The 16,665-nt window shown below is 39.8% G+C and overlaps 1 protein-coding gene across 2 annotated transcripts in view; it reads right to left on the bottom strand.

Moving 5' to 3' along the window:
- RCOR1 (REST corepressor 1) overlaps positions 1-16,665 on the bottom strand; it is a 117,706-nt gene that overhangs the window by 25,597 nt on the left and 75,444 nt on the right. For both annotated transcript variants that reach the window (XM_065906431.1, XM_065906432.1), the window contains exon 3: positions 10,100-10,183. In XM_065906431.1, coding sequence (XP_065762503.1) covers positions 10,100-10,183 — 84 coding nt within the window. The remainder of the gene's footprint in view (positions 1-10,099; positions 10,184-16,665) is intronic.

The raw sequence follows: 16,665 nt of genomic DNA, 5'->3' as shown, positions 1-16,665 counted from the left end.
CAAAGGGAGAAAGAACTGCATCATAGCTGCTGAAGTGACAGCACCTGGCCTTGAGGGTTCGATGAAACAAGTTAACACATGGGGAACTGTGCAGCTTAGAGAAGGATTACCATCTGATACCCACCAGTGAAAACCCAGTTTTTCATTCTTTTCATTGTCTCCCTGCCCAGTGTTCAATAAAGGTTAGACAAACGTTTGGTGAATGAATGCTAGTGGACTGTGAGATGTACAATGTTAACATTTTAGGTTCTTTTTCTAGCAAGGTGAAAGGCAGCACATATCATCAAAAAGGCTACAGATAACAAATGCTGGAGAGTGTGTGGAGAAAAGCGAACCCTCCTACACTGCTGGTGGGAATGTCAACTGGTATTCCCGCTAGGGAGAACAGCGTGGAGGTTCTGTTACCACAGAACACATAGTCCCACTCCTGCACACATATCTGGAAAAGACAAGAGGCACCCCGATGCTCACGGGAGCACTTTTTACAACAGTCAAGACACGGGAACAACCCAAGTGCTCACCGACAGATGACTGGCTTCAGGAGATGCCGCGTATTTACACAGTGGAGTACTACTCAGGCATAAAAAGGAATGAAATACTGCCACTTGCAGCAACATGGATGAACCGAGAGAGTATTACACTAAATGAAGTCAGGCAGAGAAGAACCACTCATATATCATATATATGCGGAATCTGAAAAATAACACAAATCAATCTATACATAAAACAAACAGACTCACAGACATAGAAGACAAACGTACGGTTTACCAAAGGAGAGAGGGAAGGGGAGATACATTAGGGGTGTGGGAAAACAGACACAAACCACTATACACAATGAGACAAACAACAAGGATTTACTGCATAGCACTGAGGATTATATTTAGTATCTTATAATAAGGTATAAAGGAAAATTATCTGAAAAAAATAAAGCGGAATCACTTTGCTCTTCACCTGAAATTAACACAATACTGTAAATTAACTATACCTTAACTAAAAGAAAGAAAGGAAAGAGAGGCAGCACAGGTTAGGTACGAGGTAAGAAAGACTCAGGTCAAATCTTGGCTCAGTCTGTTGATAAAATGACTTCGTATCCAGTGGTACCTGACAAGCCCCACATTTAAGACTGTGCTACCCTCAGCAACTTGCTCACACCCACAGAGCTAGGTTATCACGTAAGTAAATAGAGCGTTTTGGACGAGCGTGAGCTCAGTACAGCCACGGACACAGCGCTGTGACAGGCCTTGTCTCGCCTTCCTGCCCTCTCTGAGCCGTCCCCAGCCCTCGTTTCCCTCTCATTAGCAGTGGACAGGGACCCCCTACCTCAGCTTCTGCACTCCCAAGGCCCTCCCCATCACCTGCCTGGCTGCTTTACACAGCCTGCCAGGAGCTGTTGGCAGGTCATGAAGAAAATGGAACATTTTTTAAAACCTCCCGCATGAATTTCTTAAGCAAAAATGAGTTTTCAATCTCAGAAAACAAAATCGACTCCCACCAGCCCCTATGAAAAACAAAGGATGACTGGATATTTGAGGTGGGGGACAAAGATGAAACAAGAGAAGTACCAGCTGCCTGAGACAAAGACCACAGGCAGGGGGGGATTCCCAGCACTTTGTATCATCTGGCAACAATAACCTTGATTTTGTCTCTAGAAGATTAAAGGTTAACCAGAGTTCGTCCCAATCTGGGGCAAACAGCCACCGCAGGCAGAGAGGTTGACTGAGTGTGATCAGGCCGACGAGCAAAGTCCACGGGGCTTAGGGAAAGGCCCAGGCTCTGCCCCCACCCGGGGGGCACCCAGGACAGGGCCAGGGTCATCGGCGAGCTACAGGCAGTCTTGCCTTGTGCAGCTTAGCTGACATCTAATGTCATCAGAAGCAGGAGACTCAGACAAAGGGTTAAGTGTATTCTGCTTTAAAAACAATCCTATGATTGCATAATGTCATGTTTTTAAAAACTTGGAAACTCCTACAAAAACAGCCAGGAAGAATGGTCCAATCTTAAATCATGATGGATACAGATACATGTATGCATCACCCTGACTCTTTAAAGAACTACACAGCTACACAAACCATGCCTTTTTGGACAACTCACCATTATGCATAGCACAACTGAATGAGTTGTTTGGGGGGGTAACATCATTTAAAGGTAGAACGTGTGTGAGATGCATCAAGAAAATGCACAAAATTTAACAGAGCTTAGTCAAACATTTACTGAACCACCCTCACTACATACAGAACACTGTATTAAACAGCAGGCCACATACAAAAGAAAAACAATTTCCTGCAGTTCCTTGAACCAACACACAGGTGACAGAAGAGAACATAAGCACACATGGCAACAAGTGCAGTTGCAGCCTGAGAATGCAGTGACGGTGATGGCGGTCATTCAAGAGAAAATTCCTAAAGACTCAACAGCTGTTCAGTTCAGTTCAGTCGCTCAGTTGTGTCTGACTCTTTGCGACCCCATGAGGCTGTACTTATTAACAAAAGTCACTGACATCTGAGAATCTGCTACGTGCAGGCCACTGTTCTAAGCTCTTTACCAGGCTTCTCTTTCTAATCCTCTCCAATAATTCTACTATCACTCCCATCCACAAATGAAGACACTGAGGTGCAGAGAGGTTAGATCACTTGGCCACGTCACACAGCTGGTAAAGACAGACACAGGACTCTTGTATCAATGTACCCCGAGTGTCTGGCCCCAGGACCCATCGAGTTAAAACTCAGTTAGCAATCCTCTCTCCTGAGTAAGGGAGGCAGAAGCTCACTTCAGATGAGGACAGCTCCACAGCAGAGAATGCTGAGCAAGGCAGCAACACGGTCTATTCCGTTTAAATGGAGTCAAGAAAACAAAACTGTGGTTGATGAAAGAAGTGATGGAGACAGAGGCTAACAGATGACTGCTTTGAACTAAGCTTCATAGGTTTCTTTATTCATGTTCTAACCCGATGATCTAAATGCTCCCAGTACCATTAGTAAGAATCTCAAATTTAACTGCAAAACTGGGAAGAATGCAGAAGAAAGCTGCCACAGTAACCTTAACTCACCCTTACCTCCCCAGATACTGCAGCGACTTGGAATCCTTGTGACCCTGCACAGTCTGTGTGACGCCTTTGGTGAGGACAAAGCTACAGTCTGAACACAGCTGTAAAATTTTTATCATTACATTTACTGTAGCTTCAGGTGCTGCAAAGGAAATACGGTACCACTTTCTCTCTCATAACTCAAAAACAGCATGCTAAAGTTTTCTTCAAGAATATGGTAACAAATATTGTGGCATCTCCTTGAGTTATTAAAATAAGAAATGAATCATCACCATAACTCACTGAGAATCACAAAGAGCTTGAATCAGTTAGGTAGAGCAACTGTGCCACCTAGTGGGCACAGACACCACTACGACATTTCAACGGTCCCTGTGACAGATCAAGTGGGAGTAGTGGGCTTAAGAGGTAAGATCAGCCAGAGACTCAGCCAGACTACGATCAATGCACCAGTCCCTCCTAGCCAGAGATAAAATATGCTTTCTTTATGACACTGCCATTTCTTAATGTAATTTTGTTAAAAACCCCACTTCACAGAAAAAGCTCCCCCCTCGCACCCCAGTAAACACAAATCCAGCCCAATCTCACAATCTCATCAAGTGAAATAAGAAACACAAGCACCTCACTAAGCCATACACACTGAAATTCAGCCTCCAGCATTTATTCCTACCTAGTCCACCCAGAATCAGCAGACACGACTCTGGACACGTCCTCCTTCTGCCTCAGTGCTGCAGGATCCGCCTCGTCTAAGAGTGGACTGGCCATCATGCTTTCCAGGGCTAACTGTTAAATTTAAGCTTGCTTGTGTGTTGCATTAAATTTTTTTCCAATAAAAAGATAACTGCACTCCTCCCCCTTTACTCAAGTACTCATACACTGGTATATTTTCCAGAAAGGCATATGCATATTCTCTATTGCAGAAACTGGAAGGAAGAACATTTAGTTGTGACTAACCAAAATAACCATCTTTCTCCTTAAAAATGCCCCAAGTCTGTGGCAAGGAATAAGATGCACGCAGTGACAACTAGCCTACTAGCCTCTTGCATCTCTTTCACACCAAGTCAACTGACTTGATGACCGAGGCCCTCAGCAGGCAGCTGTGCCATCGAGACTATCTTATTCGCTCTCAGGAGTCTGCTCTGTGCACATGAGCTGAGGAAGGAACCATGCTCACAAGGTCTGCATCTTCCTCAATTAACAGCAACCTTTCCTGACATTAAAAGAGGGAGAAAAAGACTAACCCTTGATTCCCCTATAACCTCACAGGAGACTACAGTGCAAACAGCCCTGGACGATGAGCAAGAGCCCTTAAGTTTCCATCAGGAACTTGCAGCTAAGTCCATTTCATCACTTGTAAAATAAGAAGAATTTTTATAAATTCTCTGTACAAAAATATTCGTATACATAAATACTTAGAGGCACCTACTCAGTCCCTGAACACCACCAGAGCTGTGTCCCAGTTCAGCAGCTCCCAATCCTGACGATAAGAACTGTCTGATAAACATCTTTATACTGAATTGGGTTCCACCCTGTTTTGTAAATGTATGCGTATAAATATGTATGTGTGTGCATGTTTATGAACATATATGTGTGTGCATGGATGCATATGTATACTTTATGCATATACAGAGCTTCTAGTAAAGTATGATGTGTGCAGACAGGAGCACACATATAAGGATACAGCTAGGCTCATTGTACTCTTGATGTTATGGGTTTGCTTTTATAATGATCCCAGGTGATTACGATGCATCAATAAATTAGAGAATAACACTGATATGTAAAGAACAGTTCCCATTTTAATGTGATAGAAACCACCTCAATGAACACAAAATTTTAAGGTTTTGACATTTAAACTATTACGCCAATATCAGAACCACAGAAACGAGGAGAAATGTGCTTTTATGTTACTGTTAATATAAAATGAAGCTTCTAAATTGTGAGTTGTGAATTTCAATCATGTAAAAGAATTTCCTCTCAGTGACTAAAGAGGTTCTTTTGTAAGCTACCAATTTCAAGCTCACCTCCAGCGGAGGGGTTATGAACAGGGGAGAAAGGTGGAACAAAGGAAAGCAAGGTCAGACAGCATGGTCTCTACAGTGTGGTCAAGATGGGGCCCCCCAGGTACACTTCAGCCATGCCCAGGAGGAAGCGAGGGGACAGCGCCATGCAGATACTCAGCAAGAGGGATGCGGACAAGGGGAGCGGGCTCTGGCTGCGTCCAGAGAGCAGAGGAGGGCTCAGACCTCAGGGTGCCTAGTGGTAACTGTCAGGTCTTCTGACTTCAATTTACAGTCATCTAGAAAGTTGTGAATAGAGACCCCGACATTTACTATATATTTCTATGAAAGTTTAGGCATTTACTACATACCTGTGTATGTAGTACATACATACTTTCACTCATAATTTTGAAAATGTGTACTGAACTCATATGACTTAATGAAGAAATAACTTTTTATATGCAGGTCCAAAGAGGGTTCTCACCCCCTAAAAGCTAAAACTTACTTTAAAATCCATAATTTGACACGATTTTAAGTTCTGTATGTCTACCCTGTTGAAAGGGTTAATTTTTTTCTTTATAGAGTTTGGCCAGCAAACTCCAACCTTCCAGCATGGCTGTCTTTGCAGAGGTGATGATTTCCAGCTTCTCTCACTGTCCGACCTCCAGATTCTATTATAGGACCGAACCATCATTTGTGCCTTTGTCCCCTAAATATCATGTGGTCATTTAATCATGTAATTCACTACAATATGTTCATAATAATACCCAAATGCCATTGTTCTAATCTATGCTACTTGGGCTTATTTGCATTTCCTCTACATGAAATATGTCTCTGAACATTTTCTTGGCATACTACAAAGGTTGCATCCTTCCTAAAGGAAGTTTTACTTAGACACACCCAAGAGCAACTGTGTAATATCAGTAATACTTTAAGCATTCTGGTTTATTAAATCAAACAGCACACCAAGGGAGATCTGTGTGATAAGAGCTCAAACCAGAAATCTAGACCAAACTTGGCTACTAACTAGCTGAGGCACCCTAAACATTTGACCTAACTTCTCCAGATCCCAGGTTTTCGAAATTAAAAGGAAGCAGTTGGACTAAAGGAAATACATATAAATTATCTGTTTACATTTCATTGCCCCCCTCTTTGTGCATCAGAATATAAACTTCCTGAATCCCTCTCTCCTGGTACCTACCAGGCACACAAGACCGCTCAATAAAAATGTGAAGGAAATCAATTCTCACTGAATAAACACAAATTCAATATAACCCTAATTGGGATACTTTTGGAGGAAATGTGCTTTTTAAAAAATAAGAATAAAAATATAAAAAGAAGACTAAATTATGGTGCACCCATACTTGTTAGTTTAAAACTACGTAATTGTAAATATATTCAAATAGAATAAAGTCCCAGATAATGTTAAGAGCAAACTGCTAAACAGCTCATATATGTGATTTAAAAATCATACTTATTAATATGTATAAACATACTAGGAAAAAATATATATATAGTAAATAGTAATTATAAGAGGGCTTTAATTGTCTACATTATACATTCTATATTGTTCAGAATTTCTACAACAGCACTTATTTTTATAACCACAAAATAATTTTGTAAACTTGCAGTAACCCTAAGTGGAAGAACTCTAAGCAGTTACTTAAGAAGAAAGAAACCAACACAGAGAAAGCCAGTGATCTACAGACATCCTTACACATGGGGACATCTCTACACTTCTAGTAGATGTCCCCAATCTCCTGTTTCTACATAAAATCAGAATCAACTATTGGACAATCAAGACTTCCACTTTCTTTCAAAATAAATGAGAAAGACAAAAAGAGACTTCTTTTTTTGTCTATATACTTGGAGGGAGAGAAGCTGAGGGGGAAATGACAGATGGTAAAGAGAATAAATTATGTATACTTGTCCCCATTGACAGAGCTACATTTTAGTTACAATTAGACAACTATTCAAAGAGTGTGATTCCCAAAGCCCCACAAGTGGAACCTAACTGATACCACAGATTACATTCACATCCTCACACTTGGGCAGTTAAGCAAACTCTCATGGATCCACAATTCCACTAAGGATGTATCTTACAAATACTAAAAACACAACAATGGCAACAAAAGAGAACAAAGCTCTATGATTCCCTCTGTCACCATCACCTTCTTTAACAATAGCAACAAATTAGAAACAATCTAAATTTTCCAAGAGAATGGTTAAATACACGAATACATTCCTATGATACAATATTCAGCATTATTTTAAATATTCACCAGGGGTCCTACAAGATGACAAATGCGTAGGTCATTGTACAGGAAGATAATATGCACTCATACACAATGAAATTCCATCACCTCACTTACAAAAACATGCACAGAGGGAGAAAAGGGACTGGGAAAACATCCTAAAATGTTTGACAACAGTGACCTCCGGGTAATGAAATAACAGGTGAGGCGAACTGTTTCTTCTTCATACTTTTCTGTGTCTTCTGAACTTTCAACAATATATAAATGTTGCTTTTAGATTAGTTTAAGAGTTAAAGCTTTATTCAACAGTATCAGGACTTACATTAAAGCTGCAAATTTATTTTAGGCAATACCATTGTTTAAAAAATCCATTACTGTTCATACACTGTTCTTTACGTCTAGGTCTAGGAAAAACAAGCTAATATTAAAATTAAATTCTGACTCCCAGGATTTTCAAAGGTAATACAACAACAGCAAGAGGTACTAATACAATCTTCACTGTAGTAACAGCAGGCAGCAACTGAAAAGAAGAGGGGGCTGAGACCTGATGCACGTGACCTGAGGGACACGCTGGGAGCACAAGCAGGGTGAAGATCAGCACAGACACCCCCAGCTCCACCACAGATGATGCTGTGTTCACAACCTCTTCAAATCGTGGAATGCCATCTGTAAAACGGGGACAAAAACGTCCTCTTCCGTTACAGTAAAGACTGACTGAGAGATGGTAACGATAACTCTATACGCAAAACAGAAAAAGAGACACAGAAGTACAGAACAGACTTTTGGACTCAGTGTGGGAGAAGGCGAGGGTGGGATGTTTCGAGAGAACAGCATCGAAACATGTATATTATCTAGGGTGAAACAGATCACCAGCCCAGGCTGGATGAGACAAGTGCTCGGGCTTGGTGCACTGGGAAGACCCAGAGGGATCGGGTGGAGAGGGAAGTGGGAGGGGGGATCAGGATGGGGAATACATGTAAATCCATGGCTGATTCATGTCAATGTATGACAAAAACCACTACAATATTGTAAAGTAATTAACCTCCAACTAATAAAAATAAATGAAAAAAAAAAAAAAAAAGACTGATACAAAAATATGGAAAGCATTTTAGTCCAATGCTCAACAAATGCTCAACATTTTTAATGTTTAGTTCTGGGCATCATAATTTAAGAGGGGCACTGTGATTAAATAGAATATACCCAGCTGTGCAACAGAGATGAAAAAAGACCCCAAAACTGAAGCATCAGGAAACCCTGGAGGCCACCAGGCAGATTTAGCTTGGATGGGGACAGCAGAGGTGGCAGGGAAACTGAGCACCTGAGACCCAAAGGGAAGCAAACTTATTCAGCAGTGATCAGAAAACAAAGCTTAAAAATTACATGGACACAGATTTTCAGCTGTTAGAAGCAACAACATGTTTGAGTAAATGATCAAAGGGAAAAAGCCAACAGGAAATACTAAAAAGGACTTCCCTCCCCAGCACAGTAGGGGCATCGGAAACGCCAATACACTTCCTTCTGCTCTTCCTTTCTCCATGATAAACTCATCAAGCAGTAGCCTGATGGAGGCAAAATTAAGATACTCTAAAAATCAGATTAGATTTCAGATTACTTTATTCTAGCTAAATTTAGCATTACTAAGAGTAGTTGAATTTCCTATGTTCCACTATATTTTTAAAAAAGATCCTTTTTGGTCAAAATTAAACGTTTCTTTACCATATGAACTCTCTGCATCTTAAATGTGCAAATATGCATGCTACCTGTACAAGAGGTGTACATTCAATATGTATAACCTCTAACTTTTATCTGACAGAGGAAACCTGTTGACACTGACTGTAAAACACAATCTGGGAAATTCTGATCAAAGCCTGAGAGTACAGCCTTTATTCACAATTCAAGTTTCCTGACCAACATTTACCACTGATGCTTTCTAAGCCCTAACACATTTTAGAACATTGATTCTTATCCTATTTTTTTTCAAAGAGCCCTTGAAAAATTCAGTTTTCTCCAGGAAAACATACATAAACAAACAAAAAAAATTGACATGTGATTTCTGAGTTCACAAATCCCCATAAATTCCATCCATGGACAACCCCACACACACTGAATAATTCTCAAAGAGGGGAGTTTAGTTTTTTCTGTCTTTAAAGCTATGACCAAAAAAAACCCTTTAAAAACAGCAAAGACTCATGGCAATATATCAAATAGAAAATTATTCTTGCCTGGATCATTTGAGCAGAGGGGACAGAAAAAGTGAAAAGGCAAACTTGGGAAATACAATTAATCTCACTCTAGGATCCCCACCCCTTAAAAGAAACCCCAAAGTAGCTCAGAATATTCACGCTCACAAAATGTAAACACAAAAGAGGCAACTCGGAGCTCTGCCTCTGGCCAGGCCGAATTGTACAGCATGAAATCTGTTATCAGTAAACGTGTGTGCCCTCTGTAATCCTTACACTAAGGAATCTGTTTAACTCTTCATCTTTATAGATCTACAAATTCCCAGCTGAAGGAGTTATACACTGAATTATCATTTTCTTTCCACTCTGAACCTTTCCTCCTAGTTACTTCAGAATATTAGCTACTTCCTCATTTTAAATAAAAAGTAAATTATGAAACTATACTTTAAGAATCTTTAAATTATTGTGACAAGACACAATAAAGAACATATTTTCAGATTCTTTAAATTACTTACTTTAAAAATGTAAAATAAATGTAATATATCTAGAGACTTTCAGCTACAAAGGTAACTCTAAAAGTTTGCAGTAAATAAGAAAGATGGAAGATAAAAATACTTTAAAACTTACATTTTGCTTCTGATAGATTTTGATTAGGTGACCAGACCAGCATTCCAAGATTGTCTCGTTCTTGACTTCGTCTTGCTAGTTTGGCTTGGGAGAAATAAAAAAAGAAAATTCTTATTAAAATTTTAGCAAACATAACTAGTGACAACTAACACCACCATTCTGGTCTGTTTTAAACCTCAGAAGATGATGACATCACCCAGCCTCTACTGAAATCTGTCCCAATGGAACCTGTGCCTTTAACATGGGCGGGTGCGGGGGGAGTCCTGAAGTTTGCTGAAACATTTCTGCTTCAAGTCTTCTACCTAAACTTTCACTTATGTAACAAACAGGCACATATGAGGTAGGTGTGACTACTATTCTCATTTGCTAGGTGAGGAAACAAATAGGTCACTCAGCTGCTGGGAGGCAGACCTGGACTGAGCTCGCACTCAGCCAGGACGGCTGCAGCGCCTGAGGGTTTAGTTACCTCGGACTAAGATGCTCTGTGCCGAGACAGGGACACACGGAGTGGGAGCTGATGCGGCATGGGAAGCTGCATGTGGCAAGTTGCTCACGGATTCTTTTCAACTATGAATTTTTCATGTGTGCTTTGCATAACCTTACCCTTCACTGCCATTAGCATACTGGGTATTTTAATGATTTGAGAGCAGGAATTCAAAAATTCTTTTAACAACTTTAAGAAAGAATGTTATGTATGTGTTTAATTGCTCAGTCGTGTTCGACTCTTTGAGACCCCATGGACTGTAGCCTGCCAGGCTCTTCTGTCCATGGGGATTCTTCAGGCAAGAATACTGGAGTGGGTTGCCACGCTCTCCTAAAGGGGATCTTCCCAACCCAGGGATCAAAGCCATGTCTCCAGTACTGCAGGCAGACTCTTTACCGACTGAGCCACCAGGGAAGCCCTTTAGAAAGAATAACCAGCCATTTAAAAAGATTTAAACTGAAAGGAAATGTGTGAAGTGCATTCAAATTCTTAAAAATCTGTGATACAAAACAGTAGATCAAAAGGTATACAAACGACATGTACAATTGGACTGACCACAAACAACAGTTAAAAAATTACAATACAATTAAAAGATGTTATCTTCAAAAGGTACAAAAGACTCAAGAGACAAGAGGCTCATTAATATCAGTCTTTAGACTGATTTAGATCCAAACTCATTCATTCCAAAGACACTCTTACTTGACCTTTTTCTCTTTAAATAAATTCCTCTGAAACATGATGAAAGTTTTGCAACTTACTTCCAGAAAAAAATTCAACTTAAACACACACACCAATATAAACATACTTTTACAAAATTTTAGTCTTGTTTAAGAATTCCTGCTTTCATGAAATTGCCAGATCTTTTATTTAATTTTGTATAACAATGTATTCTAGATTTTAATGAATTTCTGCTAAAATCTGTGGGGCAGCTACTTTACAGAAAACTGATGGAATGGTGGGAAGGCAAGACTATGAACAAGGCAAGATTAAAGGTGGAATTTACATGCTGGGTAGGAACAGGGTGTAGTGAACAGGGACACAGGAGTATGATAAAAGATGGGAGTGACTGCTTTTAAGTCACTTTTTTTATATGGTTTTTTAATATGGTTCTGACTTTTAGAACAATGTTAAAGCCACACAAAATCTAAAAACAAAGTCAACAAATACTTGTGTGGGGCTGGACCAGACATGGAATATAGGCTTTCGGTATTTCAAATAAAAATCCAAAGTCCAAACAGAAATAAAAGAATCCACATTGAGAAAGTAGAATTAAAACTGATTTTATTCATAGATGACATGATCACCTGTGTAGAAAATCTACTGTACCTACAAAAGGTTATTAGAATGAATGAGTTTTGGCAAAGTTGCAGGAAACAAGAGCAGTAGTAAAAAGTTGTTTCAATTCAATTTCTATATATGTGTGTAATCAAAAATAAAAATGAAAGAATACCCCTATTTAGTTGATAGATGTGATAGACATGGGCTTCCCTGGTGGCTCAGATGGTAAAGAGTCTGCCTGCAAAAAAAAAAAAAAAAAGTCTGCCTGCAGTGCGGAAGACCAGGGTTCAATCCCTGGATAGGGAAGATCCCCTGGAGAAAGAAATGGCAACCCACTCCAGTATTGTTGCCTGGAAAATCCCATAGACAGAGGAGCCTGGCAGGTTACAGTCCATGGGGTTGCAAGAGTCGGACACAACTGAGCAACTTCACTTTCACTGTGGACTTCCCTTGTGACTCAGATGGTAAGGAATCTGACTGCAATGCAGGAGACTCCGGTTTGATTTCTGGGTGGGGAAGATTCCCTGGAGAAGGGAACGGCAACCTACTCCAGTGTTCTTCCCTAAAAGAAATCCATGGAGGAAAGAGCCTGATGGGCTACAGTCTAGGGGGCTGCAAAGAGTTGGACACGACTGAGTGACTAACGTGTCAGTGTGAAAACATACACTGAAAACTGCAAAATGTTTGAGAAACTAACAGGTCTAACTGAATAAAAAGATATATCATGTATATGGATCGAAAGACTCAAATATTATTAAGACAGCACTCTCCCCAAAGTGCTCTATAGATTCAACACAATCCCATCAAAATCCCAGTTTACTTTTTTGTAGGAATTGACAAACATTCTAAAATTCCTGCAGGAATGTAAAGAACCTAAAATAGCCATAACTACTTTGAAGAAAAGCAAAGCTGGAAAACATATACTGTTTGAACTGAACTAATTACAAAGATTCGGTAATGAAGACTGTGGTATTGGCACATAGAGAAAGAAATGAAACAGAATGGAATCCAAAAACAGAACCCCTCATATAGGATCAACAGATTTTCCACAAAGGTGCAAAGGTAAAATTCAATGGAGAAAAATAATATTTTAAACAAATGATGTCTAAACAAATGGATATCCATACTTAGAAAAATTAATAGATCTAATCTTACCCCATATACAAAAATTTATTCAAGACTAAATATAAACCCCCCAGTTATAAAACTTGTAAAACATGAGAAAAATATTTTTGATTTTAGGTTTAGAGAGATATTATTAGATAAACATCCAAAAGCACAAAACATAAAAGAAAAAACTTTATAAATTTGACTCATCAAAGGCAACAACTTATTTTCAAATACTACTAAAGGGATAAAAGCCAAGCCAAAGACTAAGAAAAAATAATTATAAGCCACATTATCTGATAGAGACTTGTATCCAGAATACATATGTAACTCTCAAGACAGAACAATAAGAAAAACCTTAACTGTCAAGAAACGGGCAAAAGATTTAAATAAATACCAAAGAAATGGATAGCAAACACATGGAAAGGCATTAAAACCGAACAGTCATTAGAGAAAGACTAAACCACATGAGACATCACAACATACCTACTACAGAGTATAAAGTTAAAAAGACTGACAATGCCCACAGTTGGGCCATAATGTAGAGAAATCAGAACTCTCCTAAGCTGCTGGTAGAAGTGTGAAATGGTACTATCACTTTGGGGGAAAGCCCAGCAAACGTCCTAAAATGGCAATATATCCATTTAATGGAATAAACCTCAGCAATAAAAAGGAATAAACCATTCAGGCACATGGTATGAACAAATCTCAGAAGAATCCTGCTGAGTGAAAGCGTTACAGATAAAGAAAGGGAGGTGAGAAAGAACTGTGAGGTGCTTTGCAGAAACAGGTGCTTACTGTTAAGAACCAAGCATTTTTAGTGTGCACAGATGTACATATATGCACACACATAAATACATTACTGATCCCGGTTTGTCTGCCTCAAGACTCTAGACACAAAGACAATCTAGTAAGAAAATGAGCACATTGAGCTGTCAGACCTTGGTCTCTAAATATCATTTTACAACAAAGGAAACTAGATCTCCGTGGGAGAACAGCTGGCTCCAGGCCTGGGAGGGCGAGGACAGGAAAAGTACAGGAGAACCCGGGGTACTCTGTCACGCCAGGAGGGAGCATGCGCGCTCAGTCACTTTAGTGCCCGGCTCTTTGCAACTCCATGGACCTTAGCCCACCAGGCTCCTCTGTCCAAGGAATTTTCCTGGCAAGAAAAATGGAGTGGATTGCCATTTCCTCCTTCAGGGGATCTTCCCCACCCAGGGATCCACCCTGTGTCTCCTGCATCTCCTGCACTGCAGGAAAACTCCACTGCTGAGTCACCGGGGAATCCCAAGAGCTAGCAGAGTGCTCAAAGAAACATGGGAGCTATCTCCCATGGGTCAAACCTGCAATAATCTGAGCAAAATAAATGACTATAATAAAATAATGATCCATAAATCATGAAATAATAATAATCTGAGTTCATACTGACACAGACAAATGGATGGCATATAAAGGCAAACGAGGCCACAGCAGTCAGGTTGAAGCTGTATAACTTACACCACTCTGCTTTAAGACTCGCTATATGAAAGTACAGTATTCAAGGCAGAGTGGTGTTGGTAAACGAGACACACAGATCAATGGGACAGATGGCAGTCCAGAAATAAACCCATATAAACACGGTCAACTGATCTGAAACAAAGATCCAAAAGCAACTCAATGGGGAAAGGATATCCTTTTCAACAAGTGGTACTACTTTAATAATCAGAAGGACTTCCTTGCTGGTCCAGTGGTCAAGACTGCGCTTCTACTGCAGAAGGTGTGGGTTTGATCCTAGATCAGGAACTAAGAAAGATCCCACATGGTGTGTGGTGTGACCAAGAAGTTGGTTTTTTTTTTTAATGGATCTCTATATGCAAAAGAAGTGAAACACGACCTATACCTCATACCTTGCAGAAATTCAATTCAAAATGGATCTTAAATATAAAAGTAAAATTAAAGCCACAAGTCTTTTAGGAAAAAACATGAGAAAACCTTCATGAACTTGATTAAGGAAAGCATTCTTAGATATAACACCAAAGGCACAATCCATAAAAGTTAAAAACAATAAACTGAGCTTCATAAAAACTCAGACTGTGAGAGAACATCTGCAAAGCATGGCAGAGGACAAGGACTCGTCCCCAGAACATAGAAAAGACATTTAAAACACGACAGTCAGAGAAGAACCCAACTTTAATAAGCGAAGCATGGCACTGGACAAGGACTTGGCTCCAGAACATATAAAAGACATTTAAAACACGACAGTAAGAAAATAAGCCAACTTTAAAAATGGGCAAAAGATTTAACAACTGTTTCACCAAAGATAGCACATAAGCACATGAAAAGCAACATCATTAGCCGTTAGGGATATGCAAACTAAAGCCACGATGAGAAACCAGTGTATAACTATTAGAACTTCTAAAATAAAAGAGACAGATAATACCAAGTACTGACAAGAATAAGGAGCAACTGAGGCTTTCTGACAGTGCTGGTATCGGTGCAAAATGATAAAATCACTCAAGAAAAGTTCTGCAGCTTTAATCAGATACAGCCGTATTTAACAAATGACTCAACAATTCTACCTGACTATATACCCTACAGAGTTAACATACAGGCATGCATGCTAAGTCGCTTCAGTCGTGTCCGAATCTGTGAGATCCTATGGACTGTAGCCTGCCAGGCTCCTCTGTCCATGGTATTCTCCAGGCAAGAATACTGAAGTGAGCTGCCATTCCCTTCTCCAGGGAGAGTTAATATATGTTCACAATAAAGCCTGCACACAATGACTTAGAATTCACAATTGTCAAAAACTGGGGAAGAAATCCAAATGTCCTTCAAAGAGTAAAAGGTTAAACAAGCTGGAAAGGTTAAACACACAAGCAATACTACCTAGCGTTCAAAATGCATGAGCTACTGACGCGTGCAGCAATGTGGCCATGCCCTAAAAGCTTACATGCGGTGTAACTCCATTCACGTGACATTCTGGGATGGCTGAAAACTATAAAGGTAGGGACGGAATGGGAGGAAGGCTAAGAGTTGTGTGAGGTAATGTTTTGAGGAGACGGAACTGTTCTGTATCCTAGCTGCAGGGGTGGTTACGTGAAACTACACATGCCTTAAACTCACAAATATGGACACCAAACACCAGTCCATTTCACTGTATGCAATCTGAATACAAATACAATGAAAAGAAAGCAGTGCCACTCATTTCTGGACAGACATTGATATGTGCTGAAGGTGTTAATAACTCTGCAGCTGCTCTCTTTTGTTTAGTAGAGCTTTTATTGAAGTGTCATTGATGTACAAGATTTTTATAAGTTACAGTTGTACAACAGAGATTCACAACATTCTCCTCGTTCAAAGTTGATTACCAAGTGTTAAACCTTCCCTACCTGGAGGGAAGCTGAAGAAAAATAAGGAAACTGAAATTATCAGTTGCCATCAAGGGAATTCACACTGCCAGTGGGAATGTACATCAGTACAACTGCTTCAGGGGACGCTGGCAGTGTATGAGAAAGCTGAAGCACAGATACTCTGCAACCCAGCAACGCATTTCTAGATATCATACATGTATCAGTAGCAACGCTTTTAAAAAGTGCGGGTTGGGCCAATTTATTGATTGGGTCCTAACCAGCATTAAAAAAGAAAGAAAGAAAGAAAGAGTAAGCATAGAAAACACCAGCATATTTTTCAAAGCTTGTAAGTACCTGCCCTAGAGATT

This window comes from Muntiacus reevesi, chromosome 15 (assembly GCF_963930625.1).
Source record: "Muntiacus reevesi chromosome 15, mMunRee1.1, whole genome shotgun sequence".
In the NCBI taxonomy this organism is placed as follows: Eukaryota; Metazoa; Chordata; class Mammalia; order Artiodactyla; family Cervidae; genus Muntiacus; species Muntiacus reevesi.
The sequence above is the reverse complement of the archived record's forward strand: the minus strand, read 5'-3'. Positions and strand labels throughout refer to the sequence as shown.